The following is a 13,810-nucleotide window of genomic DNA, read 5'->3' on the forward strand; positions in this document are numbered from 1 at the left end:
CTTCTCTAGTGAAAAGGGAGAGAGAATGGTTATGAGAAGCATAACCAAAACTCATCCCCCACACCCAAAAAAGCTCCACAAAATCCCCATTCCAAAGAGTTTAAGTTAGTCTGACTGGTCTGAGGCACCTGAAAACCAGCTGTACTTCATACCTAACCACAAGCTACATTAAGCTTTCAAATTATTTTAATTTTGTTCATATGTTAACATTGGATACGTGAGATATACTTGATTTCCACCTTCCAAATATGACATATTCATATCTGGACAAACATTTCAACATGAAAGTTAAAGGGAAAAAGATCAGCTGATACTCACGGTGTTTCAAGCATGACTCTGCATACACTAGCCATGGTGCTTAGACAATCTGTGGTATTTTCTATCGGTAAATTTTTATTCTGTAAAGTGTATGGAAAACAAAAAAAGTAAAAGTGACCAACAGTTATTACTTATGCAGAATTTAAACTCAGCATAACACGAAAAATTAGCAACTTTAAAATCTGGTTCCTCCGGTCAATTTTGTAAAATGTGCACTGGATTCCGGGGACTGTTCTGAGCTCTAGGGAAACAGCTAGGATCAAGACAGCCAAGACCCTATTCTCCCAAGAGGCGCTTACATTCTAGCTGGACGGAAACAACTGCAACATGCAGACCGGGCCTCACAGGCCATGAGGTATATGGATTTTATCCTAAGGGTATTGGGATGTCACTGCAAACATCTTAGGCAGAGGATGAAGGGAATGTGGTTTATGTTTTAAGGTTATTTGGCTGCTCTTTAGAGAAGAGATTACAGTGGGGCAAGAGTGGAAGAGATAAGAACAGTCAGACATGAACACAGTACTCCAGGTGAGAGGATGGTAGACTGATCTGGAGAGGTAGCAAGACAGGGGTTAAGTTTTCAGATTCAGGGTGTATTCTGGAGGGAGAGCCACTAAGACTGTCTGATGGAGTGGATATAGGGGATGAGATAAAGGAAAGAATTTAGAATTATAACCCTTATTTGCTTGTACAGTGTTACTGTTAGTTGAGAAAGGAAAGACTGGAGAAAGGGCAGAGTTGGTGGGGGAAAAAAATCAAGACTTCAATTTGGTCATGATACCGATGAGGTGTCAACAATACAACCAAAGAGACTGCAAACAGGCAGGTAGATGTGCACATGTGGGCGTCAGGGAAGGGGACACGACTCAGTGTATACACTGGGAGTCTATCAGCTTAGGGATGGGACTTAAAAGTCATGAGACTTGCTGAGGTCATCATGTATGCAGACAGGCAGGAGAGTAACAAGGCAAAGAACAACATCCTAGACAAGGCTTACCTCGGAGACAAATTTTGTCGTGGCATCACTTAAGGTTTTCAGCATTGGGGTTGCCTCAGCGTAAAACAAAGACATTCGATTTGCCAATTCATTATTTACTTCATTTTCTCCTTCTGCCTATGTGGAAAATATGAGTACTTGGCATCAGTTCATAAAGTATTAAATATAGTAACATTTATAAAAGAACCTAGGCAGAGTGCCTGTCTCATTAACACTTGTTAAGTTAATCTAATAAATACTCTTATATTTTAGACCCTCAAGTACACATAATACTTAAATATTCTTTGAGAACACAAATACTAAAAATGACATTAAGCAATTTTTTAAAAGATTAACCTTTAAAATATTTTAAATGATATTAAGCAATTAAATAAAACCTTGATGGGCTGCCTAACGTATAAAAGGGATTGTTCTAAATTCCATGGAAGATAGGAAGACGACTGACATTGCACCCTGCCTCCACTGGGAACACACAAGAATCCACACTGCAACCACAATAACATGCTAAGAGACAATGATGGAAAAGGCGGGTGACAGAAACATTAAGTTAGATAGACTGGAAGAAACTAAAATGGACGCACAGAAGAGTCAGGCTTTGGCAAGTGAAGATGGGCAGGTAAACAACGTATTCCAACCAGTCAAGGGGAGGAGCATGTCTTCCAATGACTTAGCAGAATGTAATTCCGTGTAATTCAATGTATTCAGTGTAATAAGGGACAGCAACTAGTGAAAGATAAGGTTGGGAAGGAAGATTAGGGTGAGACTATAGCTTAAGTTCGTATCTAAGTACGGGGAGCCACTTAGAGTGTCAGAAGAAAGGAATAAGAAATGAAGTCTTTTTTTTGTGGGGGGGGGTAAGATTAGCCCTGAGCTAACTGCTGCCAGTCCTCCTCTTTTTGCTGAGGAAGACTAGCCCTGAGCTAACATCCGTGCCCATCTTCCTCTATTTTATATGTGGGACGCCTACCACACCATGGCTTGCCAAGTGGTGCCACGTCCGCACCTGGGATCCGAACCGGCGAACCCCGGGCCGCCGAAGCACAACGTGCGCACTTAACCACTGCGCCACCAGCCGGCCCCTCAATTTTCTAAAGAAACTTAACTGACGACAGTGGGCAGACTGTACCAAAAAGGAAAAGACTCTAGGTCAGAAAATAAGTTCTACTGCTACAGAATGACTGCCAACAGGAGAGTGAGAATTAGGCTCTCAACTGAGATAGAAGTATTAAGAGATGAAGAGGGGGACAGGGAAGAGATCTGAGAGAGATTTCACTTGACAGTGACTGGATTTACTTATAATTACTGAAGGCTAAACACAGTACAAAGATGACTTTAACGTCTTTGGCCTTGAGTGATGGCAGGATGGCTGTCATAGAGGACTGGTGTTTTGCTTTTACTTATTTTATATGGTGGGTATAAAAAAGACAGACGATAAGGTCAGCCTCACAGCAGGACTTGGTCTATGCAAAACCAAACTGATGCAAACAACAAATGCTTCATGGAAGACAAATCTTTCCTCCAACCCAGAGCCTATCTTAGAGAAACCACTTCAGAAAATATTTTTTCAATGAAAAAAAAAATGAACAGTATCCTTTGGTACTTTTTTCCAACCTCTTATGCCACCTACCACTCCTTGCATATTTACATATTTCTTTATTAAACTATCTACTTGAGGCTAGGGCTGATCCTAGAAATTTCTCTATTTTTCACACCTATTAGTATGATATAGGTCCTCAAAATACCTAGAGAAAAAGATAACACTTTCTCCTTATTTAAGGTTTTATTCGTGGCATGTGACTCCTTGGAGGTAGAAACGGGTATTAAATAGCTTAAGATGAGAAGTCAAGAGACTAACAAGCCTAAGGAAATGAGAAGAGATGCTATGCTAGACAAGGAACGGGCACAGAAGCCATTTTCTCAAAGAACCAGATTGGGCACAGAAGTGCTCAAAGTCCATGACCTTGCTCTCCCCCCTTGCCAATGTTAGTACTTCTACCCCAGGTCAGTTTCTCTCTAGAATTCTTCCATTCTAAGAACATGGGGACAAAAAACTCATAAGTACTAACTCACAAAATTTTTGTGCAGTTAAAATGGGAATATAAAGAGAAATTTTATAACTATCAATGTTATACAGACAAAAAGCAATTTCATTGAAGTAGTCATGGGAATTTAACAGACTAAGTAGAAAAACAGGTAAACACCATATGGTTTACTACATTTTGCTCTTTCTTCCCACAGCTGTGGTTGCCCATAATTACTAACTTTATTACTAGCTTTAACTTTATCTGAATGAATGAGCAAATGAACAAATAAAAGAATAGACAATAAATAAAGAGCTGGGTTATTATTACCACCCAGTAATTCAAAGCATTAACTTACTGGAACATTATTAATCCTCATACGACTCAACGTTCTTCTATAATAGCTGAAATCATTCTGTATGGCAGGATTTGTCATCTACAGAAGACATTTGTGAAAGAAAAAGGTATTATGTATAAATGATAGTGTAAAAATTAAGTGAAAAATCTACTAAACACAGTTTTAAACAGTTAAGTAACATTCCCTAATTTGTAATACCATTTTAAGAACTAAAACTGGTATCCTCTAAGATGGCTCTTCACACTTAAATTATTTAACACTTTATTCAGTCCTTACTGAACATATAAAATTGTGCAGACTATTTTTTTTTGTCACAGTCAGTATACTTTCCTTCTTTCAATAATTTCAGGTAATAATACTAAAAGATTGTTTACCAAAAAACATTATTCCCAAATAACAAAAAGGAATACGTAGGCACTAGTTTTGAATTATTACAATAAAAGCATGTATATATGGTCAACAGAGCAACTGAACAGACTAAAATTTTATATACAAGCCACTTGTACATTAATAAGAGAACGGTGGTCTATGATAGAATCATGAAATGTTGGACTTATGAATTCAGCTCTTCCATTTTCTAGACAAGGAACTTGAGGCCCTGAAAAGTTAAAGGACCTGCCTTATGATTGGATCCTGTGATGGAGCCTGAAGTGGAACTCAGGGCTCCTGATAGGAAAGCCAGTGCTTATTTCTTTACACTCACTCTTTCTAACAATAGGACGTTTATACATAGATAGATAGGAAAAGAGAAAGGGAGAGAGAGAGAAAGAGAAAGGGAAACAACGAGAATGAGAGAGAGGAAAAGAGAGAAGAGAGGGAAAGAGAAAAAAAATACCCTAACATTTTTATATAAAAGAATATTGGGAAAAAATTAGAGATGAGCAGGAAAGAAAAAAATATTAGAAAAAGTCAGTATTATTTCAGAGAAGATTTTTGAAACAAAGTCAAATGAAGACCGAATATTCAGTCATTTGCTATTTGCTATGCATATATCAAGAGATCTGCACAATGTTTACATCCAGTTTTCCATTTTTAAGGATCAGTAGATATCATTTAAACACATTTTAACAAGGTCTCCAGGCATTTCCTCCCAGTGTGCACTGAAAGACTCATGATTTTCCTAACAATCAGGGCCAGCAGAAAATCTCACCTTGAGTTCATCAAACCGGAGTGTAAAATGAAGAATTTCTGCAAACTGTTTAGCAAGAGCCTGCTCTCGCTCTAGATGCTGGGTAGGGGAGTATGGGGTACTCGTCAAAGCTCCCAGAAGACCTCTTAATGCTGCTTCTAAAGAACAAAAGATAAAATTGTTAAGTTGTTTGTATCTCTCTGATATTTGTTTATTAAAAAGTGAGCAATTTATAAATGTAATTTTGCTTCCCATAAAAGTAAGATCTCTTTAAAAGCCACACTAGCTAAATATAATCACTACAACTGAATACCATTTAACAGAATAAAAGCCTTAAAGGGACTAATTCAACTTTATAATTCTGTAAACCCAAATTCAAAATAATGCAGAAAGTGAATTTGAATTAAACACCAGGATCAAAGGGCAAATTTTATATTACTTTCACCATTCTACACAGTGTTGATTTTTATGAAATGGTACTTGTTACCTATAGCTGAGTAACTTCAAAATGGCTTTGGGTCCACAATCAAATCTGTACATGGCTATGAACAAATTACCAACTTGTCATACTTTGAATATGCTATTTATTTATAAACACAAACTTTCTTTCAGCTACTAAAGGACACAAAATACTTGGTTTAATTAGCTTCCTGAGTGTCTTAGAGCTTGGTATTTCAGGACCTTAATATAAACATTCTAATGCATTACATAAATAAAATGGTCCCACTGAAACAAGTGTTATTTTTGGAATGCCAGACTAATAAATATTGTGTTTAAAAATGAAAATACTAATTTTTCACTTCAAAAAAATTACAGAAATCAAAACTAATTCTGATACATATTACAGAATCAGAAAAAAATGCTAGATTCTATTCAGAGAAAACAAGCTTACAGAGTTAGACAACAATCTGACAATAACGAACAAATGTCAAATTAACAAACAAATATTAATGATCATAAATTTATGTGAGATCATCAACTCAACTTAAAGAAAACCAGCTCTACTATTTATGAAGACCTAATTATGAATAACACCATACTATGCGCTTAACCTAGTCTCTCATTTAACTTTCACCATCAACTATTATGTGGCATTACAGATGGGTACACTGAGTTTCAAAGAGGTTAGACCCCAAAGATATAGCTAGTAAATGCCAGGTGTTTCTGACTCCACAGCTCTAGTTTTTCCACCATAATAAACTGTGTCTCTCATATAAAGCAATATTCTACCTAGCCTTCTGCAATCTTAAAAAATAATAATTTATGGATTATCACCAATAGTAGGCGCTTCTCATGCGTCTATCATGCGCCAGGTACTGAGCCAGGCACTTCAGAGACATTATCTGTAATCCACATGGTAACTCCAAATGATAGCTATTATCTTTTCTTAATAGAAAGTCAGAAAATATATTGACTGTCTACTACAGGCCAGGCATAGGGGAAAAAACAGAGATGAAGACAGACAAGCCCTATGCCCTCATGGAGCCTAATTACAGAGAGAGAAGAAAGACAAATTATTACAGTTGTCATATGTGTTAAGAAGGAGAAGTACACAGTACAATACAAAGGTATAAAAATGAGGCCTTACCTAGTTGAAGGTTCAGGAAAAGACCTCCCTGAATAAGTGACATCTGGGCTGAGAGTGGAGTGCACTAAGGATGAGCAAGAGTTTGCAAAAAGACAGGGCAGGGAGCCAGATCCTGAACTGAGCAGAGCAGGACATAGTAGAGGAACTGCAAGAAGACCAATACAAGTGGAAGAGAGAGGGCCAAAAGGAGAGGAACCTAAGACTGAAATAATATGCAGATAACTTGTGTGCTATATGAAACACCCTAGCCTTGTCATCCTAACGTCCCTGCAAAAACTATTTAAGCATGGTATTGATATCATCAAATTAGCATTTAAAAACTCCACTTCATCTGCAATGTGGAGAATGGATTAAGGAGTATGGATGGCTTATAGAGGTGCAAGACAGCATGTGAAGAAGATCAATTAAGAGAAGAAACATTTTTTGGCTATTTTGAAAAATGATTCACTTCTCTCAATATTTATTCCACATGTCAGTGTTAATGTAAGTGGAAAGCAAAGTTTGAGAAATATGGCAACATCAAAAACCATTTTTAAAAAGCCCAAAACATCAGCACTGTTACAGGCTGTTAAAGAAAAAAAGAAATGAGCATTTCCAAGGTTTTATCAAGCCTCAGGTTAATTCCGCCATTCACAGTGTTCTACCACTTTGGGGAATGGGAGACCCCCTCCAAGGGGTAGAGTCAGGTCTCTTGGCTGAGTTGGGATGGCCAATGACCATAGTTGGAGAACGTCTGTCCATGAATGGCTGAAGCCCTCAACAGTAGACCTATAATAGGGAAACTCCAGATGCGAACACTGTTTATCTGCCTTTGAAGCAGCTAGATCAGCCTCTTACCTTGGAGGCCTCTGCTGATACAAGACAGTCCTACCAGCCTACAATGCCCTGAGTCAAGAGAGGAATCAAAGACTGAGGATCCCAGAAAGTGGCCCAGGTCTCTGGCTGAGTTGGAAAGAAAGGGAGGTCAAAGAAGAGATGGCATAGAGACTGCTCTCTCTGATGAAGCTCCTAAAACAAAATCACATGGTTATGATTCGCAGAAAAGGTAAATGACAAGGAGGAAATTAATGGACTGCTAAGCCCTAATTTCTGGAAGAAATGAGCTGGTAGAGCAGTGCAGACACCAAAGTTATATAAGAAGGTTGCAAAGAAAAGAACTGGGAGAAATAATAAAGACAGATTAGGCCAAAAGGTAGAACAAGAAGGGAAAACAACTGGATGACTGGGAAGAGAAGGCCTTTGCAGAAAGTTGCCCTTTAAGAGACAAGAGCCATTTATTCTTCACTGCCACCCATTTACTATCAAAGACCAGTCCTTGACTCCTCAGAAGAAAATCCAAAGGATGTGAACTGTAGGGGATTGAAAACACCAAGAGACATGACCACAATTATTGTGGGCACTTTGGGACCTTGTGAGTAGATTTTGATAAAGTTAGCCCAGTGAAAAGGAGTCAACATGTTGGAGAGACTCACTCATTGTGACTCCTAGAGGCGGTCCCTACAGCCAAGTCCCTAGAACAGGAGGAAGACTGAGGAAACACAAAGCAGTTTGTCACACAACCCTCCCTCAGGCAGCCACCTCAACTGGGAAGGCCTCAGACTGAAACAAGCAAGTATCTGATGTTTCCCAGGCCCGCAAGTTTCAACCCTGTCGGCAAAGCTCAGAATCTTCCAAATTAGTCAAGTGATCCCTTCCCGATGCCTCTATAAATATGCAAATTGGCAAGGGATCAGAGTCCCTCTTCTAGATTGCACCCCATGGTACATCTGTAGTGCTCAGGCCAAGCAACAATCTCCTTGGGATTGGAAGATCATGAAGGACCATGCACATCATCATAGCTGTGTGGTTCTCTGTGTGCTATCTGTGGTGCTTAACCTCATCTCAGGCTCAGCAGAGAGGTAGGAAGAGAAGAGAAGAGACAAGAGAGGTTTAGTGGTATATAAAGCAGAGGGCTCAACAGACTGGAGGTGATAGGATACTCGAGCTCAGAGAATTTAAGTGATGTGACTAAGACCACACAGCTAATAAGCAGCATACCCAGAATTCAAACATAGGGCACTATGCATCCAAAGCCTAAAATCCATAATTATTGCTTCTCCTACATACCCAACACATATTTGCTAGATCAGATGTGTATAATCATTAATCCATCATGCATTCACTCACTCATTCATTAAACAAACACTGAGTTTCTATCATATGCAAGCAAGGATATGCATCATGTCAGCAAGGAAACTGGAAACATTATTAACCAGGTTATTGGCCAAGAGATCTTAAATTTGTACTTTGCTCCTAACTTTACAGAAGCCCCTAGACTACAAAAATGAAATATATTACACAAGGCTCCCACATGACAGCATAACAATTGATAGCTTTTTGCTATCAACTGCCCTATTACTATATGCCTCTGCTGAAATGCAATACAACACCATGATGGAACACACACCACTAGCCTGTTTTAACTCCAATAGTTAAAATATAAGAAAACATGTAAAGCCTGATTGGTTTGGCCTATTAATTGTTCTTTTTTTACTGGCAAATGCTAAGAGATCAAGATAAGCTTGAATAGGACCCGAGCATCAGCCAAAGCAATTTAACTTCAAATGCAGCTAGGAATTAGCAACAAAAGAAAAACTCTAAATAAGTAGGAGTCAAGAGAACCAAGATTAAAAGACGTAGGCTCTCTGAGGTTACAAGGCTACAGACCACGGAGAAATTTGATTGAAAGGCAAATAGTATGAAAGAACTGATTGTCATGCTTGGGAAAATAACTTACAATTCTTATTTCTAGTAAGAAAGACAGTTTACACAAACACTTCTATCTCCACTATTATTTGTGTTTTTTGTTTTTTTTTTTTTAGTAATTTATTTCTTTCTCCTACACAGATATAATCCTGTTGAAGGCAGGGATCATTCTTATAATTCAGTTGTGTTTTGTTTTGTTTTGTTTTTAAAGATTGGCACCTGGGCTAACAACTGTTGCCAATCTTTCTTTTTTTTTTTCCCCCTGCTTTATCTCCCCAAACCCTCCCGTACACAGTTGTATATCTTAGTTGCAGGTCCTTCTAGTTGTGGGATGTGGGACGACGCCTCAACGTGGCCAGACGAGCGGTGCCATGTCCGCGCCCAGGATCCGAACCCTGGGCCGCCGCAGCGGAGCGCACGAACTTAACCACTCAGCCACGGAGCTGGCCACTATTTGTCTTTACATTTAACAGTTTGTACTGCATCTAAGAAAATAGAGCCATTCTCTTACTTTTTTCTAAAACATAGGCATTTTTTTTAAAATAGAATTTTAATTTTAAAACAGTCACACAAATGGCCAAGTAGCTAATATAAAGGTATAAGAAGGGCAAGATGCAAAAAACTAACAAGTGATAGGGACCTCCTGACAACTAGAAAGCACATGTCCTAACTAATAAGCACAGAGATGGTTTGCCACTGAGCTCTGGCAAAATGAGACGCAGATCAACTGATCAATTGTTGCCTAAGCTACTGATTTTCCCAAAGCAACTGCAGACTTCAAAAAAACAAGAGAATATAAAACTCGAATAATTACCAATTTTTAAACCTGGCAACTAATTAGGAATTTTTGCTTTTTCCCTTTCCTGGGAAAAATGATTCAGAGATGAGAATTGTGCCTTCTATACAATAAGTAAGCAAAGTTGGAATTCCCTTGTTGGAGAAGGAAGAAGGCAGAGCAGATAAGATTGAGCTGCTTCTATAATTTGAAAGACATAAATTGGAAGAGTTTTACCTGGTGAAGTTGTGGGCTTAGTGGAAGAGCGGCATACATGTATGTCAGAAATATGAGACATTTAATTTTAAGTTATTGACACATGGTTTTGTATAGTTTTGATTTGTGAATCATATAAACATGTTACACATTCTAACTGAATACATACGATTTGATAAGAAAAACAGACTATAAGATAGAAGTCAACTGGGCCAAACAAATCAAATCTTAGGTCTAAACTCAGCTTATGAGCCCCAGTTGACTTCTATCTTATAGTCTGTTTTTCTTATCAAATCGTATGTATTCAGTTAGAATGTGTAACATGTTTATATGATTCACAAATCAAAACTATACAAAACCATGTGTCAATAACTTAAAATTAAATGTCTCATATTTCTGACATACATGTATGCCGCTCTTCCACTAAGCCCACAACTTCACCAGGTAAAACTCTTCCAATTTATGTCTTTCAAATTATAGAAGCAGCTCAATCTTATCTGCTCTGCCTTCTTCCTTCTCCAACAAGGGAATTCCAACTTTGCTTACTTATTGTATAGAAGGCACAATTCTCATCTCTGAATCATTTTTCCCAGGAAAGGGAAAAAGCAAACGGTTTTGAATTCTTTGGGCTTCAGTAACTCCGTAGACAGCTCTAGGTATGTCATTAGCTTCCTATTTCTCATCATGTACAGTTTTAGATACATGAACTGATGATAATCAGCAACGATTTTAAGATCACAAAATTCTAAATAACCCAGGAACCTGAGGATTAGTTCCCACATATGGGAAAGGATCTGCTGTAGAGCTGGAGAGAAATTCTACCAAGTGGTTTCTCATAACAGGACCCTTTAGGCTGCAAAGAAATCAGAGATTTCCTTGTGGAAGTTATAATTTGTCAACGAACATGGTCTAAGTGAATTAAAGACCTGGGTTCATAAGGATGGTAAGACGATTATGCTAAAACCTTACAGTCTAACAAACTGGCCTTACCTATGTAACATAAATTTAGCAATGTGAACACAAAATACTCTAAATAAGTTCTGGTGTCAATAAATGTCTTTTTCACTAGAGAAGTAATTACAAAACTTTCAACTTACCTAACCTCTGAGAAAATTCATAAAATTTCTTTAATTTGCCTACTAGTGGAACAACTGCACCCCATGCCTTCTCTTGCAACTTCTCATCTGCTGGATGCTGGATTGCCTTCAAAATCCAAAGAATAAAAATAGTTAGATTTTAAAAAATCACAACGTTATTTTTACATTAAAATACAGGTTTCGGCAAATGGAGGAAACCCTGGTAATAATCTATAAAGTAAGGAATAATGGACCCAGGGATGCTCAGCTTCGCAACTCCATGGCTACTTTATTTTATTTTGTTTTTGAGAAAGATTAGCCCTGAGCTAACATCTGCTGCCAATCCTCTTTTTGCTGAGGAATAAGGCCCTGAGCTAACATCCGTGCCCATCTTCCTCTACTTTATCTGAAGGACGCCTACCACAGCATGGTTTTTGCCAAGCGCTGCCATGTCCGCACCTGGGATCCGAACCGGTGAACCCCGGGCCGCCGAGAAGTGGAACATGCGAACTTTACCGCTGCGCCACTGGGCCGGCCCCTCTGTGGCTACTTTAAACCTGCTATAACACACTCTTAGTCACCCTTGCAATGGATATGGATATAACGGAATAAAAAACGACACACTCTATGTTCGTTAAATATGCTTTGATACTTTTAGAGTCACAAAAAGAAACAACTTTATATTGTTTCCCATATCACAGACAGACTTTCTTAGTAGTTCTCTAAGAATTATTTTAGTGGAATAAAAGGCAACCAAAAAAGTAAGGCAATAAATGAAACAAGACGCCAACTCTCGGAACAGGCCAAGAAACTTTCAATACTTCAAATTGTAGGGTCCAAACTAGTTTTAAAAAACCTACCAAACACTTAAGAACCTAAATCAACCTAAAAAATGTGATGTAGAAATTGTCAAAGATTCTTATTCCCTATAACTAAAATCCTATTCTGGAATCCAAATTTTCTTAGGCTTTCCTGAATAAGATGAAGAAAAACTAATTTCAAATCAGAAAGGGGAGAAAATGAAACAATCTAGATACTCTAATATGAACATGAATATGCCTCTTTCTTTGCCTGGTCTTTCAAACCATAGGTAATCTTTTGTGAACACAGACGGTTGCTCCCCAAATATATTTTCTTGCTTTCATCTTCCTTTTTCTTACAGATGCTTTTCTTAAACCTTTATGAAACAATGCTTTCTTCAACAACCTGGCTTGCTTTCTCTAACATCTTCAAACAAGCTAAACTGAATATTTCAAAGGGACTGTGCTATTGTCCTGATGTATATAAAAAAAACTCCTTTTAGCCTCAAGCCCAGCCTCAGCAACGTTTTATATCAAGTAGTAAAAATCTGTTTATTTTATTTATTATTCAGGAAATAAGCAAACAGAAAAATTTTTTAATGTTCCTCTCTTGAGAAGCCTATCCAACTTTTCTCACAAGGATCTAAAAATGATTTTCTAAATATCTACTCATGCCATATCAAAATACTCTAGCAAATGCCACCTATTTTCATACCTTAGTAGAGTTAACTATTTCCCTGGCTCTGTCTTGCCTGGATTTAGAACTGAAGACACTGGCTGCTCTTTTATGACAACATTTTATGGTTCTTTTTAATTCTGGTTCATTCTCCTTTCACACCAGTTTGACTGCTGTTTGATACTGTTTTTGGTACAGCACCCCTTATAGACCAGCATGCAAAGGGCACTTAGTAAATGTCAATGGTAACGTCGTCGTGGAGCAGTATTCTCTTACTTTCAAAGCTGTTACAACTGTTATGGATATTACAAAACATTCGTGGAAAGTTCTCATTCTCTCTCTAGTGTTTTATCCTAGAGAATAAGCTTTATTTATTTAATAGATTCTATCTTAATTTTTATTCTATTTTAGAGTCATGTTTAACAAAATGCTATTTAAACAAAATATATCTCATTCCACATCATTAGCATAGTGATAAGGGTAAACTCAATGTATGTTCTACATGTCAGGCACTGTGCTATGCTCTCTTCATGGAATATCTAACTTTATCCTCAAAATACTTCTATGAGTTACTTTCACATTTTTACTACCATGAATAAAGTGGCCATAAAATTTTTTACATTTATCTTCCTCTTGAATGGTAGTCTTTCAGAGAATTTTTTTTTTAAAGATTGGCACGTGCGCTAACATCTGTTGCCAATCTTTTTTTTTTTTCCCCTTCTTCTCCCCAAAGCCCCCTGGTACATAGTTGTATATTCTAGTTGTGTGATTTCTGAGAATATTTTCTAAAATGTTAAATATCTGGTGCAAGAGTACAAATAATTTTATAGATCTTATTTTACACATTGCCAAACTGACCTCCAAAAAGACAACCATTTTACAATACCACTTGCATTAATTAGGACAACCTGTTTCTTCATAAACTAACCAATTTTGAGCTTTTAACAATTTATCATTATGTGTAGTAAAACCTGACAGCGATAGGCACTTATGAGCAAATCTGAACATTTTCTATTGTCTGTGCATTTTCATAGGTAGAAAGGTTGTTCTACTAAGTCTATTAACTCTCTACATTGACCTGTGACACATATGGGGATGTTATCTGTTCTTT

The 13,810-nt window shown here is 37.6% G+C and overlaps 1 protein-coding gene across 17 annotated transcripts in view; it reads right to left on the reverse strand.

Annotated features, from left to right (window-relative positions):
• The window catches only part of CYRIB (CYFIP related Rac1 interactor B), a 153,350-nt gene that overhangs the window by 8,459 nt on the left and 131,081 nt on the right, over positions 1-13,810 (reverse strand). For all 17 annotated transcript variants that reach the window (XM_044781192.2, XM_070481597.1, XM_070481606.1 and 14 more), the window contains 5 exons: positions 11,245-11,350; positions 4,845-4,981; positions 3,695-3,772; positions 1,316-1,432; positions 319-398 (listed from right to left, as the gene is read on the reverse strand). In XM_044781192.2, the coding sequence (XP_044637127.1) occupies positions 319-398; positions 1,316-1,432; positions 3,695-3,772; positions 4,845-4,981; positions 11,245-11,350 (518 nt within the window). The remainder of the gene's footprint in view (positions 1-318; positions 399-1,315; positions 1,433-3,694; positions 3,773-4,844; positions 4,982-11,244; positions 11,351-13,810) is intronic.

Source organism: Equus asinus, chromosome 12 (assembly GCF_041296235.1).
Source record: "Equus asinus isolate D_3611 breed Donkey chromosome 12, EquAss-T2T_v2, whole genome shotgun sequence".
NCBI lineage: Eukaryota > Metazoa > Chordata > Mammalia > Perissodactyla > Equidae > Equus > Equus asinus.